We start from the raw sequence: 16,007 nt of genomic DNA on the forward strand, positions 1-16,007 counted from the left end.
TAACCTTAACCATAACCTAATTCAAATCTTAACTCTAAAACCAAGTCTTGACCCTCAAAAAGAGATCTAAGCTTGTGAGGCCCAGCAAAATGGCCCCACAAGGATGGGTGGGCCCCACAACTCTGAAATCCCGATATATTGGCCCCACTACACACACACACGCACGCACGCACGCACGCACGCACGCACGCACGCACACACACACACACACACACACACACACACACACACACACACACACACACACACATGTTGGGTTTACATTTCTAGTGGGGATATCTCATTGACATAATGCATTTACTAGACACTTACCCTAACCCCAACCAAAACCCAATTCAAACCTAAACTCCAAAACCAAGTTTTGACCCTCCAAAAAAGGTTTGGACCCATGGGAACCACTACAATGTCCCCACAATTTCAAGTCCCTCCCCACAATGGTAGTTAAACCTGGAAAAAACACACGGGCCCCACAATGTAGCAAAGACAAAAGCACACTTGAGCCTTACACAGACTTGCAAGGTCGTATTACAGACATCCAGGAGCACTTCAGTTGAACACCAGCCTTGAGTCAGTCAACAGCACTGAACACATTTTCCAGACACTAATTTGGCTGAAATGACAGGTTAGGTTTGTTGTACCGTCTTGACAAAATGTGATGTGAAGTGTTTAACTCATTCACTGTTTTACTGGATTTTGACAGATTTTGCAAGGCCGACAGAATATTGTGTTCGATTGCTATAAAAACATGAAACCTACCAAAAGAAGATTAAAGTTTCTTCTTTCATCAGGAAAAAAGTAAATTTCTATCTGTTTCCGTTTTGCAGCAATTAGCATTAGAATATAGCTAAGTTTCATCATTATTCACAAATCTATTTAGAATTCTGAGTAATTGAAGTTTTTTTCAACATGGTCCTGGTTGATCTCTTATACCCTGCTGCCACCTACTGGCCGTTTGTGCAACAACTACCATTTCTTCAACCGTTCTTTGCAGTTGAGAGGCTGCCTCAAAGCCTTCTGTATGCTCTAGCATAAAAAACGTATAAATACGTCTTGGGTATACTTAAAACATTTCAAATAGAACGTATTTATACGTTTTTGGGAACAAATGAGTTTTAAAGGGCAAACTACAAAGCATAATGCACAGACATAAACTGTGTTTAAATCAGTGTTATTGAGTTCCTGCCTGGGGTCCAATCAAATCTAGGGGCAACAAGGAGACAAAACACTATACATGATCTGCTGATCCCCCTCCAACTGTGTCCTTAAACAACCTCGTGTGCCTAAATACGGTATCCTTGAAGGATCTCCAAAATCACAAACTGTACCTCTAATACTTATCTGTACTTTGTCTGGTAAAACTTGTGTAAATCTCAAGAATCTGGACCTCCAGGGATAGAAAAGCAAACAACAGGATTACGAGCGTTGGCAAAAATATGCGCTGCCCTCACTAACCTGTCGACTACAGCAAAACCTGACCCGGCATGAGGGCAGCTGGCCTGAAGGGCACTTGCGGAATTCTGGAGGTAAATCTGAGCACGGGTGTGGTGCATGGTGCTTCTTTTAGGATTTTGGCGTGCCAGTCATTCTGTTTCCAGTATTAAAAAACATAGCTCAATATAGTATACCGTAATCTGCTAAACCTTTGGGCTGTGAAAGAGGGCAAAGTCCAAACTATTAGTGTATGGGTTTTGAAAAAGTTCAACTGGTTTTCTAATAAATTGTTTGGGATTATTTTTCTCTAGTTATTTAAAGGTTCTAAGCCAAAGCCCTAGCACCCATTTTGGATGTTTTTCACATACTAGTGAAGTGTTAATGTGAACAGTTGAGTTCAGTTTGCCACGGCATAGTTTCTTTCAATAAATCATTGGCTTGAGCACCCTGGGAGGGTCGGGTGGGGTGGGGTTGGTTGCGGTGGTGGTGCGGGTCAACGTCAACTTCCTGTATAGAATTTACACGGGACACAATTTGGTCCAATGCCAGGCTTATTATAGTTTTGTAATTTCCATTTAGTTAGTGCTAAATGTTTAGATTTTGTTTTGGGTTTTGATTTTAAATGTAGTTTTAATCAGTTTTAGTTATTGAAAAATGTTAAGTTTCAGTATTATTTTTAGTTTAATAAAAATGTGTATTACAATATAAAAAACACCATTTTAAAATTAGAATTTTTTTTTCTCATGTTGCATTAGCAAAAGCTAAGCCTGAAAAATTGTCGCCGAAGAGTGACGTCATCTGAAGGGGCTTTTCTATTGGCTGCTGCTTGATGACGTCACTTCTGCGTGACACACTTTCAAACGGTCCTTATGTCAATAAATATCAAAATAAATCTTCTTAAAATCACATTTAAAATCATCCTCAAATGCTCATGCATTAAATTAACTCATTCACTGCCATTGACGGCTATAGGCGTCAACAATTCATTTAAACTATTTCCATTCGTTAAATTTTTTTTTTCCACTTTTGTTAACAACAGTATGAAAACCTAGAATTGTTTTTATTGTACATTTAGAACAGATTTTACATTTGTGATTAATCGTGAGTTAACTATTGAAGTCATGCGATTAATTAAAATAAAAAATTGTAATCGCCTGACACGATTTTTTTTTTTATTAAGAAAAGATGATTAAAAATGAAGGACATCAGGCGATTAAAATTTTGAATTGTAATCAATCGCATGACTTCACTAGTTAACTCACGATTAATCACAAATTTTATATCTGTTCTAAATTTACAATATTTGTTTTCTAGGTTTTTATACTCTTGTTAACAAAAGTGGGAAAAAATGTTAAACTAATAGAAATAGTTCAAATGAATTTTTGACGTCTATAGCCGTCAATGGCAGTGAATGAGTTAATTATTAAAGACTAAAACGGAAGACGTTTTTGCCATAATTATAGTTAGTTTTAGTTGTAAACATAAAATGTAGTTTCAGTTAGTTTTCGCTTTTTTAAAAAGCATTTTTGTTGTAATTTTATTTTGTTAACAAAATTGTTTTTTCGTTAACTAACATAACCTTGGCTGTGACACAAATACAGCTTTGAACCCGCTCTGTGTTGTAAGCCTAGCTGCACCCAATCATAGGTAAGGTAACCATATGGAAATGAAAAGCCTTTAAAACTTTGTAATGGAAAAGCATCTACACCAAACTGTACCATTTGGTGGAAACTGGGCTTTAAAAGTTCTTAGTTTGTACAGCATACTGCAAGTATGAATGCATTACGTATCTGTTTCATTTCGTTTCGTTATTTAGCCCCAGCGCTCCCGGCACCCTTGAGGTTAAGTAGGTCATATAATGAATGTATAAATATGTAACTTAACTGCCATGACAAGACATCAATGTGTTTGGGATTGAAGACTGTCAATCACAAACTAATGTTGCGTTCTCTTTCCACTTAAGCTGTCACATGTAATGTCGTTTTTAAATGCTTTACATATACTGTATCCGAGGGGCACAAATGACAAAAAAAATGTTAAATCATTTTGACTAACTATTAATGTTAAAAAAATATTGATTAGGCCATAAATTGACATGAAAATGCTGTTTTGGAGCTCAATAAAGCACAAATTTGGAAGGTGGACATTTTGAAAAAGGCCACTGTTATCGTTCCCATGTAAACAACGAAAGCAGTCAACCGTGGAAATGGACAACACATGTCTGGCCACTAATGTCACATTATGAGTGAGTCACAGCCAAAACCACAACGGGGGATCATAACACTTCTGTTGCATTTGTGCTTACATCATTTTGCCAACAAATTGTACATTTATTACACTACTAATACATCCAAGAATGTTGTTAAATTTAGTTTTGGGTGTACTCACACTAGCCATTCAATCAGTATCACAGTTGACCTTGGTTTTCCTCTCTCTCTCTCTCTCTCTCTCTCTCTCTCTCTCTCTCTCTCTCTCTCTCTCTCTCTCTCTCTCTCTCTCTATCTCTCTCCCTCCCTCTGGCTTCAGATGTGCCAGTGTGTGAATGTCTATTTCTATAGCAGTTTTGATTTATAATCAGTGTTTCCCACACCATGCGGGCCACCCAAGTAAACTGGCCACCACCCAAAAAGTTTTCAAGAAAATGTATAAAAAATATATTTCAAAAGAAAAAAACAGGATATACCGCATGTGACGTTAGTTCGCCATCACTCACTTGTGGATCGTGAGGCTGGATGAGTAACAGGACTGAGACCCACCTCCCGTCCAACCCGCCTCCCATCCCCACCGCCGGAGTCCACCCACCCAAGTAGATTTCAAATCTGTGGGAAACACTGATAACTATATGACACATCAACACTGAAACAATGCCAATCGTGTCAGGTGCTAGCCGACCACTTCCAGGTGCACCAGAGGAGAGCGAATGGAAGTGTACCGTACTTGGGCATGCATCAGTGCACTCACACTATTGAAGCATACCGGACTTTAGGTGTCAAGTGTGCTGAAGCAGATTGAAGATAAGGTTATTTTAACTTACAGGGCTTTGTAATATCTGCGTGACCCGTTTTTTCTGTTCCAGAACGTTAAAGTCCTGGCGTAGGTCGGCGGACATGTTCCTGGCTCTGAGGTACTCCGGATCGTTGACATCGACTCGATCAAAGTAGCGCTCCCTGGTCCCGCCACTGGGTGCAGGCGGGGTGGTCACAACCCCCTGGTGGCTGTCCACACTCATCCCTGTTTCGTTTCACTGCTTCGCTGAATGGCTGCCGCTCGGAATAACACCTGAGGAAATCAAGAGAAGTGGACAGGTTAGATGAACAATCTAATATATAAAAATGCAATACTCACCTTGAAAATGCTATTGCTTCAAACGGTTTGCAAAGCGGCATTGAACCCAACATATATTGCATTAAAAGGTTTTTGCAAAGATCTCTTTCAGTCAGAAAACAAGCTGAAACTGTGAGATTCAAATGAAAACCAAACTGTCTCTTTTCATTCATCTTACTGAACCCTGACATGACACTAATCTATCTATCTATCTATCTACTAAATCTACACTCCAATTAATTAGCATACACAAAAATAACCAGAGCTGCGAGTAGCCTAAAATAAATAAAATATTTTTTCAGGCATTTTTTTCATGAATATATGTTTAGACCCTCAAAAAGAGCATCGTTTTTCTTTGCAAACAGTGCATCGCCATAGCAACAGGATGTGATGAAATATAAAGCTTTCAATAACTTTGATATTAAAAATCTTTAGATAAAACACCCAAAGTTTGAAGACGATCAAATGTATTTTCGAGGAGTTTGTTAAAATATAACCTCTAAAAAAGGGGGGGAAATGGCACCAAATTTTAAAAATCAAATCAAAATGATGGATTTCCTGTTCGGTTTAAGTATGACTGTAAAAAAAAAAATTATTTTTTTTGTAGGTCTTGAGCAGTTATATATGCCTCTCAATTTTGGGAAATCTAGGTGAAACTTTCAACCAGGGGTGCTTTGTTAAACATGTATTGAGCCATTTTGAAGAAACTGCACAATAAAAATGATAATAAATAATAACAAAAAAGATGTAAATATTTATGCCAGCCCTGGTGTGTGTACAAAGTTTCATGAGTTTTTGTTTAGTATAGATCCTCAAAAATAGCATAAATCTTCTTTGCAAACCAGTGGTTCACCACGGCAACACTGCTCTGGCTCTAATTATTTTTGATTAAATTACAGTAATAGTTAACTCGTTAACAAGTATAAGGACATGAGCACTCATTGATGGAGAGAGGACAAGACAGAATCTACAAAATTGCATCAGTGGCTGCTGTAGCTGAGGATAAGCCGCTGGTGTATTAGGGAGGGGTGGGGCCTATGTGAACTCGACCAGATGGCGTATTGGTTCAAAGGGCGAAGGAATGAAAGGAAGAAATTTAGGAAAGGAATCCAGAGGATGAGAATTTACCAAAATGAATACAAGCTGACCGGTGACCACTTTCCATCCTAAGCGGAAGGATGAATAACATGGTTATGTAACCTGATATTAAATTTGACCCCCTATTTGCCTGTAGGGGAAACATTCAGGGTAACTTACTATTAAAAATCCTGATGCAATTTTCAAACACTAAAATACTAAACAGAAAATGGACTTATATATATATATATATATATATATATATAAATAAATATATATATATACATATATAATATAATATATTTAGTAAGGGTAAGGGGTGTCAAAATTAGTGTGTTAATTGTGAGTTAATTTAAAGTTCCTTTAGCGTCACAAATTTTTTAACGCACGATTAATGTCCGCCCCTTACTTGGAAAGCCTGTACTGGGTGAATTCCAGTCGCAATGCAGCAGACACGTCCATGTCAAAATTGAGCTGAAATAAATTTAATAATAATGCATATACACGTGGAGACTGGGGTCAAGTTGTATTTTACAATTTTTTTTAAATGTGCAGAATTTCACAAGTTACTTCATGTTAAATATTAGATAGCTCTTAATATGAAAATAAAAATGCTGTCACCAATGTTTTAGAAATGCAATCATGCCATCTAGTGGCAGAAAAATGACCTCAACACAAATCAATATCATACTTTTTTTTTTTTACAGTACATCTTTTTTTTTTACTCAATTTTATGAATTATTAACTAATTACTGTATCAATGACTAAAAGATGCTGCCATATTTCTTAGTTTAACATTTTTCCACTTTTATGAAATTTAGAGAAAAAATTTTGAAGTCATGCGATTAAGTACGTTTAAAAATTTGAATCACCTGACACCCCTAATATATATTATAGACGTGCATGAACAATAAAGTGATGCATGAATGATGCAAACAGCTGTAGCCTCACCAAAAATATAGTAACCCCCCCCCCCCAAAAAAAAACTCTACGAGTAAGAAATACACACACAAACATGCGCATGCGCAAGCATGAACGCACACACACAGCGTTAACAAGTCCGGCAGCATGAGTTGCCCCCTCCCCTTTGCTTTTATAGTCCCTTTTCGTGTCTGTCAACAGATTGTTGTCCCCGTCGTGAACCCGATCTCTGCTCATATCCAAAGACAGTGTGACTGTTTGGTGTGATAGGGGGGTGGTTAGCCTTTTTTTTTGGGGGGGGGGGGGGGCTATGCATGCTTGTAAGAGAAATATTCAGCAGCCACATCATCAATAAATACAAAAGTCGTTTTTGAAGAGTTGAACTGTGTAATAATCAGGTACCATAAATATTACTAAACAAGTTGAGTTAATATGAAATATGATATTGGAGCATGCTGGTGCATTGTGATTAACTGAATCTGTGGGCGATAGACGGCTCAGACTGTGTTTATTCAAGAGGAGTTACACCACAATCCGCAGCCCGAGGCAAGGTGACCACGACCTCTAACCTCTGTAACATTAGTGCGCTGCAAGCCTCCCACCGCTCACTTTTTTCCGCAGCTCTGCCCGACACAAGCAATCTTCGTCGTCCATGAAAACTTCCTCATCTAGTTACAATAAAAGCTGCTTAAAACAAACCAGGTCTGAAACTCCAAGAACAAGCAATGTTAATGATAATGTTGTCTTGTATTTTTTTTGGCCTGCTGTTAGTGTTGCTGCCCTTTGCCACAGTTGGGAGCTACAGTGCGATCATTTTTTCTGCATGTATGAGTTTAAATTTGTCCAATTAACAGAACGCTGGCGATTGAATCAGTGAATCAGTCCACAATAATGAATTGGGGTTGACAAGACCAGACCAGCTCAGCGGCAACAGCGGCACTAATTGCTGCCTCCAAAATAACAATTTAAATGAAACAAGACTTGTCATAAACATCCTTATGGCTGCACCGTTGTGTTATATTACACTTGTTCACTGTAACATGAGACCTCAATAACAGTGATGCATGACTGCATTCCATCTTTAATTTCTTTCGTTTACAGAATAAGCTCCCTCTTCGATCTCAATTATAGCAGCTTACTGTTTATTAGCAGGAATGTTCCCCCATCATGCACCGGTGCTCCAATGACATTTGGAGCTGGACGGGAGCCAGTCGCCATCTTCCACATACAGCAAGCGCCCATGTACTCAGCAGCAAAGTAATGACAGTCGACAGATGAGTATACTTTTAGGGCCACAAATGTTGGGACGTTGACACAATGCTCTCTCTCTTTTTGGGGGGTGGTGGGGGGGCTCTAAAACCAGCCCAATTGATTTGAAATGAAATGAACAAGATGTGCTTTATCTTCAAACTTTCAGCTTTAATTTGAGGGTAGGCTATGGGCTATGTATGTCCAAACGGTGTTGGAATTACAACGGTTTTAAGTAACAGGTAAAGCATGTGACAGGCGAGCATGTGCGGCTGCCAATTAAACTGGTTTTCTTGTACTGTATTTATTAGGGATTTGACTGCTGACAAAAGCAGCAGGATCAATTCTGAAGTATTTGGGACAATATTATCTACTCGGCCAAATGCTTCAGAACTCATTGGGTGGTGCTTCACAGTGCAGATGGACAATGACCAGAGCGTACCCTGGAAGCAACCAAGTGGGTTTTTAATATGTGGAATGTTATACAATGGCCAAGTCAATCACTTGACCTGAATTGACTTGACTTTCTGACGACAAAAATGAATGGAAATGCCCGAAGAACAAACAGGAACTGAAGACACGTGCAGGAAAGGCCTAACAGAGCATCACCAGGGACGAAATCCAATAAGAGAAGCTTTGATTTCTGACTTTTTATTCATCCCATTACTTTTGGCCACTTAAAAAACTTGACCTGACTTGGATATAAAAAAGAAATACTCTCAATATATAATCTGCACTTAGAGGACATCTCGTTCATTTCATTCCAGCCAAAATTATGAGAATTGTGTCAATGTCCCAATATTTACGGACCTGACTGTAATACTGCACCGTCCAAAGCTATGGCACACCAACAGCAATGATATCCATTTATGTATCTTCAAAAGTCACAGTGACACAGCAATGGTGAATGTGCTTGCAATTTATTTTGATTTTTATCACTTATGTTGTTATCAGGACGGGACATTAAGAACACTAGCTGGAAACAGAACATGCTCGTACATGCATTTGCCAACCGTCAATAGGGTTAAGTAAATAAACTACATATTGCGAAATCTTGGAAACCCTCCGTCATGGAACAATCCATCACATCTTGGAAGGTGTCGGTTAGTTGATATGTGGGAGAATTATGTCACATCAATAACTACTTCAACACTAGATTACTTGCACAAACATTTGTGAGGGGGCGAGAAACTTACAATCTGGAAGTGCAGTTTCAAGATTTTTTGTTTTTTAAATTTTGGCACAGATGTGAAATGTGAAGTCCGCACAGCAAGGCGAGTTAATATGACAAAATGAAATACAGCAGTAGGTGGTTATGCCTTAAGGTTTAAAAATTTGATGCTGAGCTAAAATAGGACTGTCACTGCCTTGGTGGAGGCCGTTGCTCTTCTGAGTGTCATTCCAGTCGTGACTAGGGTCACCGACAAACACCCACCTACATACCTCCTTCAAAGTGTGACTGCTTGTGTATCTACTGGCTGCCACCTCTAAATATAGACAGCCTTGTGGGTTACGTTACAAACCCAACAGTAACAATACCAGGAAAGAATTTCTATGCTAGCTAATTATATCCACGCATGCAGAATCCACACATAGGTTTACACACATACACACACACACACACACACAAACGCAGGAGGGGGCGTGTTTCCACGATTAAGCACGCTAGTTTGACAGAGCTAGCAGTGAAACCGGAGGACAGCGTGCGAGCCAAAACCTGAGCAGCTGAAAACCACGCACAGCATGCGGGTCTGTTTTTCAAATTGGGTAAAGGGTTTTCCGTGCGCAACAAGCGCGCCTTTCTGAGTCATTTATTTGTATTTCAGAAAATGATGTGAGCCCGAAGGTAGCTCGTCCGTGTCGCCTTTCACATAAAGACTCCACTCATGAGATAATAAGTAGCGCTAATCTCCTCTGGCGCTCACACTCACTGCAGTTAGCACCATGTGTGTTTATAGTGCAGCACTGTGGGCCCGAGCAACCGTACTAGCGTAAGAATTCCCCTTCAATTGAAAATCAGTCACAGGGATGAAATGACTGGGAGTCGCAGCTGCGATGCGACAAAACACAAGACACCTTCAAGCTTCGTTGAGCTAGAATGTGGCGGGGTAAGATCAACTCAAGCAGACAGTTTGAGGACGGCGTACTGGGAAAGGCAAAAGCAGGTGTAAATATACAAGCCCAACCAACCTTTGACTTCCTCCTTGCTCAGTGAATGGGAGAGAAGCGGCAGTGGTGGTAGGTGGCAAAACAAAAAGAAAAGCACATGTCTCTTTTTGTCCTCTCTGACTTGCTGTCTGAAATCTGCCAGGAACTCCCACAGTAAGAAGAGCAAGAGAGAAAGTGAGAGGAATCACAGGATATGAACCGAGGGGAGACCAGGACGCGGTCGTTAAAAACAAATCAGTGCACTTGTCAATCTAGATCCTCCATGCTGCTCTCCGGTAGAGTCGCGATCGAGCAAAACGCATCAGCTTCCTGCCGGGCTTCTTTCGCTGTTCATCGGAGAGAGAAGCATCAACAGCTGTGACTCTATATGTGAGAGGATCAGTTGATGTGTGTGCGTGCACTCTGCAAATGGGTATGTGTGTAAAAGAAGCTAAAGCGACCACGTGATGCAGGCTTAATCCCCCGCCCAGTGGCTCTCACACACACGCACATGCATACACAACACAAACACGTCGGCCAATCAGAAGCAGGCTCACACAATAATCACCCTTCCTGCTCCACCCTGGCCTCCTCCTCCTCTCTCGTTCGCCCTCTCTGCTCTTTTCCCCCCTTCTCTCAGTTTCTTTGATCAATTCAAAACCTAGACACTCTTCCACATTCCACAATCCTCGCTCTCTTTACATCTCTCATTCACACAACCTCACAGAGCCCACAACCGTCTCCGGGCAACTATACTTAGAGGTCGAAGATTATTACGCCGTCTGCCCGCAGGCCACGCAAACCTGCTGTACTGGACTGATTTGATAAAGTTGTTTTGTTTACAAAAAGTCATTAAACTCAAATGGCCCCTGGGGCGAAGTATAACAATTGTGCTTGTAATTTTGAAAGAGAAACATTAGAATGCAATGATGCTAGGTCACATCCCAGGTTAGCATCAGGGTTTGCCACACAGCAGCTGATTTAGATTGTTACCCCAAAAACGCAAATAATTGTGCATACCTGATTTTTACACTAAATGCGACTTTAAGCAGGCCCCTTCTTATACTTTTAAACAGTTAAATGAATGTTGAACAATTTGTTAATTATTTGGTTGTAGTTTGCTGTAGTGAAGATTGAAGAATTGTAACATATCACACCGACAACTGTTTCTAATACAGTGGGACCTCGATTTAGCGAACCTGGAACCAACGAACCCCGGATTCAACAGACAGAAGTCCAGTCTACTCAAAATGCCCCATCTCAAGTAGCTGTTTTTTCTTGTATTTTTAGAACTGACCGCGGTAACCCGGTAGGTAGTAGGTGATGTCTGGTCGGTGCTGGATTTCACTTTTCTTTCTTTTCTTTGATCCTTCCTCGGGTCTCCTGACAACCTCACGACTCTAGCTGGATTGTGAAGTATTCGGTTTAGGTGAACGGTATGGGATTTTTAATAGGTTTTAGGAGAACTAATGAGTACACACTCACACGCACATGCACATACACGATACAATACAATACGCAATACATGGACATATACAGAGATGGGAAAACCAGGAAACCCTGCCAGAGTTTGGCTTTAGCCACAGGTAATTCTTGTAATGACCTTGTTTAGCCAAACTGTGGCAGAGCCGCAGAGTTTTTACTTTCTGGACCTGGATTTCCCATCTCTGGACATATGTGGTGGCCATGTTAGCAAGGGGCGACCGTCCCTTCAAAGGTCATGTAAAGGATGCTCATTAGCTTTGCATCATCGTAAGCACGCAGCTCACAGGTGCGTTTCGTATCAACTCGTTGTTTTCTACTGAGGCGTTGGCCGTGCACACGTGTCTCGAACATGCCATTTTTGGTACAGCACACAGTTGTTTTTCTTTTTCTTTTAGGCCTTATTTATGGAATACGATTGTAACAGAGATGGAAAAAGGTGCTAACATGGTGGCTCATGAACGTGACCAGATGCACACCATTATCTTCCCCCCAAAAAACAACAAGCTAAGTTTGGATAAACTTGAAAACTTTTCAAGCAGTTTTCAAAAGTACAAAAGAATAATTTTGTGCTGTACAGGGTGTTTTTAGGCCAACAAAAAAGTACTTTGATGTCAATCGTCTCTAACGGACGACACCTTCCCTCATTTAGCGCGTTGAATCGAGGTTCCACTGTATATTAGTTATCATATTTAGCCATAGGGAAAAGTATTAGAAAGCACACATGATAACCATATTTAGTATATTGTGACTTTATCTACATGGTCAAAATGTATCAAAAAGAACAGTTGCCAATATGATTGGATTATTAATCCCGCACACCTCCTCTTTGATGGGTGACTTTGACATGTTCCCTTTTCAAGTTATTTATCCAGCCATCCATTTTATGTACTGCTTATCCTCACAGGTTGCGGGTGTGCTGCAGCGTTTAACAGTAAAAAAAAAAAAGTCATTCAATAATTCAATACGTCAATGAATAATTCATGCACAGTTTAATACATTATTCATTTCAAATGTATTTAACTGGCTCGGCATTCGTTGTTTTATTTTGGCGCGATACATGCGTTAACATTTCAACTGTCATTTCACTGCGGACGAGAAGGAGGTTTTTGTGCCAAAGGTTTAAGGAAGAGATTTGTTTGGTGATAATTATACAACTAATGGTTATCATCTAACTGTTAAACTGTCAGTGAGGATCTGTTTAGCTATCTTGAAAATGAAGTACCCTCAGTATCGGTCCACCTGCTCTGATGCCATAAACCTGCCAGGGTGAAACATTGCCAATAATCCAGCTCCGTCATCTATGAGAATGTCAAATGAGTAAAATAGGTCTGAAAAATGTGCATACTAATCTTTCAAACCAGCTGTTCCAACTCATGTTAAGCAAGATGTTGAACAAATACCGAACATGTATGTAGTATGTATCATATTACATGTTAAAAAAAAGGAGGACATTGATTGACAGGTTGGAATAGATGTGTATATTTTAAAGTGAAACTATAACTCCCTTTAACGCAATGGTGACAGACTGTTGAGCAGTGCACAGGAAATAATTAATGTTACCAAGTAGAGTGGCAAAGTAGGAGTTATTGTACTTCAGATCAGGATATAGCAATTTTCAGTAAAACTGCAATCACATGTTCAAGCATTTATGCTAAAGTAGACCGCTACTATGTTGATATTCAATTGGAGCAATTGTTGTTCTTTCCTTTCAGTGAACGGTTAACAGTGCTAGTTGTAAACAGGTTGTGCTAAAACGCTAACCTTTAAGAATGAATCGTCATTTGTGAACTGTGGAACCTCAAGTTGAAAGCCCCCATGGCCGTATAATTAGAAATTCAACCAGCATGAAACGGATTGTGTTTGACTTTAGAGTTGACACTGTATTTACTAAATGATAACTATTCAATTAAATGAAAAATAATAGCAAATCTCTCTCTCTCTCTCTGTGTGGAACCAGCAATTGTTTGCATGTTTTATAGCACCTGCTGTTCATGGACTATGGCCAGCCATTTCATCTCCCTCATTTCCACTGTTTTGAGTCATAACTTTTACTTAAAATAAAAACAGCAGGCTTTAGCCACATCTGAAGCCTGTTTGAACTTTAATTTTTTTTAAAAAATTTTAACGTATGTAGCAGTCTTGGCTGTGCTAAAAGCAGCATGAAACTCTTGATGGAGAGTGTAAAGTGGAAATAAAAAGTTGTGGGTCCATAAAAATGTATTGTGGGAAGGGTGTCGGTTCTAAAATAAGGTAGGAAGGAATACACAAAATCAATTGAACCAGATTTCACTCCGCAGAGTGGCAGTATGAAATCCAAGGGACTATCTTTTTTTTTACTGCACATCAAGATAAATAGTAAAGATAAATGTGTAAATGGATTCATTTATTTTAAACTTTCATTACAGTCTACTTGCATTAGGGCAAAGCAGCGCATTCAACAGATGGAAAAAAGATGTGTGGGAGTTGACCTGCTCAAGCACGTCTAACCATATTTCAACTACTCAAACATTACATTGTGTTAGTCCTTAAATTACTGAACAGATGGGAAACATTTTCTAGCTCATCAGTAATGATGACATCACCAGGCTCGACAATTCTGTTTAAAAAATGGGAGAATGTGAATTTACACACTATCAGTATGCAACCAATGACCCTTCTTTTTGCTTCTTTTAAGCTACTTATCTTATTTTTGATGAAAGAAGGGTGGATAGTTTTATTTTAAACAGCTAGCAGGCCGGTCATGACTTCCACAACGAGAAAGTACTGTAGGGATGCAAGATATTTCTTTTTTTACTTTAATAGAGCATCTGATAAAAGTGTTTGTAATAACTGGTCGGCAATCCCCAATCTTTAGGAATCTACCAGTCAGTTTGTTCTTCAACATAAAAGGTCTCACATGGCTCCCAATTGACTGATGTAAGCAGAGAACACCAGGACAACTACAACAGGAGCGAGACGGTGACAGTCATGACTCACTGATGATAACTGTCAGTCTGTCTCCTCCAGAAAGCTAATCACAAACCGGAGGCGACCATAATCGCTGCTTCACGTCGACTTACACTAAATCGCAGATGACGTCAAACTAAATGCAGGCAGTATAACGCTTACTCCTCTCTGCAAACTTTTAGAAAAGTTTAGTAAATGAATCATCTGTCCACTTCTTCACTCCTAAGTAATCCCATACTGCGGTGATGTCAGACATCCCCTCCGTGACCCCTCCTGATAAGATGCGGACAAAAACAAAAGCCAGCAGAGGCGCAAGGTTAAATGCATGCTGGCATCCATTTGCAGGAATGTAAAAACAGGACTGGCACAGCTGCAGTTTTACTCTCAAAGGACAAAAAAAGACATACTGGCGCGGAGGCTTCGTGGGAAATTGGCAGAAAAGGATCTTTCTGAATAAAATAGTCTATTTCTTCACAAAGTATATTTTCACTTATACAGGAATTACAAAATATGCAGAAGTGTTCCATTTGATGTGAACAAGATAAATACCAGCAGGTTTGCAGCCTCTCTTATCAACCTTTATGACTCTTATGGCAAAGGGTGGAGCCATGTGGGTTGTAGCCCTGATAACTTGAAGCCTGGAGGGTTGAAAAGGCCCATTTATGACATATCCAAATACACACTACGCGTATACCCACATTAACTGAAAAAGCTGTCACTCTAGTCATTTATCCGGTTCTTAACCACTAATCCATTTTTGAGGGCTAAGGAGGCATTTAGTTGGATGATCGTGTTTAATCCAATGAGACGTAGTAACGTTCACTTCCGGGGACAATTGCAGTGAACAATATTACAGTCTGGGCTGCTAGCAAAGCAAAGCAAAGCAAAGACAAGGAGGGTGCACTAAAACATTTCGTGGGGGGTGGGGGGGGGGGGCAGCAGAGGACAAGCGATGAAGCACCGTGCGTGTTTGGATCTGCAAAGAGGTCATTGTTATTGCTTCATTTCCTCCATTGATTGTGATTTAATGAGCTGCGGAAGTGACGACGGGAAGTCTCCGCCTGGTCATCATCAGATGTGTTACTCTAGGTCAAGTTGAACTCAACTGACAGATTGCTGAGCAGTAATAACACAACTGCTTACACAGCATTTGCTCATTTATGAACTATGCAAGACTCAAGATGCAACGCATTAAATTTGCTGCCATTTTGTTTCCCCTTTAAAGTGCCAGATCCAAAATGAAGTAATGCATGCTATAATTAGCATGCTGTAATTATGTCACTGTGAGATGGCTCATATAAATACTGTATATATATTTAATGTCGCCATAGATGGTCAAAGCAGATGTGACATTTTCTAAGTTAATCAAATCCATGTGGAGGACGCTTTGGAAACGACGTTGACATGAGAGGGTAACGAACTGCGGA

The 16,007-nt window shown here is 39.8% G+C and overlaps 1 protein-coding gene across 3 annotated transcripts in view; it reads right to left on the reverse strand.

Annotated features, from left to right (window-relative positions):
* The window catches only part of add3a (adducin 3 (gamma) a), a 59,887-nt gene that overhangs the window by 29,559 nt on the left and 14,321 nt on the right, over positions 1-16,007 (reverse strand). For 2 of the 3 annotated variants that reach the window (XM_086082313.1, XM_086082311.1), the window contains exon 2: positions 4,466-4,710. In XM_086082313.1, the coding sequence (XP_085938439.1) occupies positions 4,466-4,660 (195 nt within the window). In that variant the 5' untranslated portion in view covers positions 4,661-4,710. Of the gene's footprint in view, positions 1-4,465; positions 4,711-10,191; positions 10,600-16,007 lie in introns of those variants that run through there. The other variant, XM_086082312.1, reaches the window with a different exon arrangement.

This window comes from Leptonotus elevatus, chromosome 8 (assembly GCF_054856555.1).
Source record: "Leptonotus elevatus isolate MCC_2025b chromosome 8, RoL_Lele_1.0, whole genome shotgun sequence".
Classification (NCBI taxonomy): domain Eukaryota; kingdom Metazoa; phylum Chordata; class Actinopteri; order Syngnathiformes; family Syngnathidae; genus Leptonotus; species Leptonotus elevatus.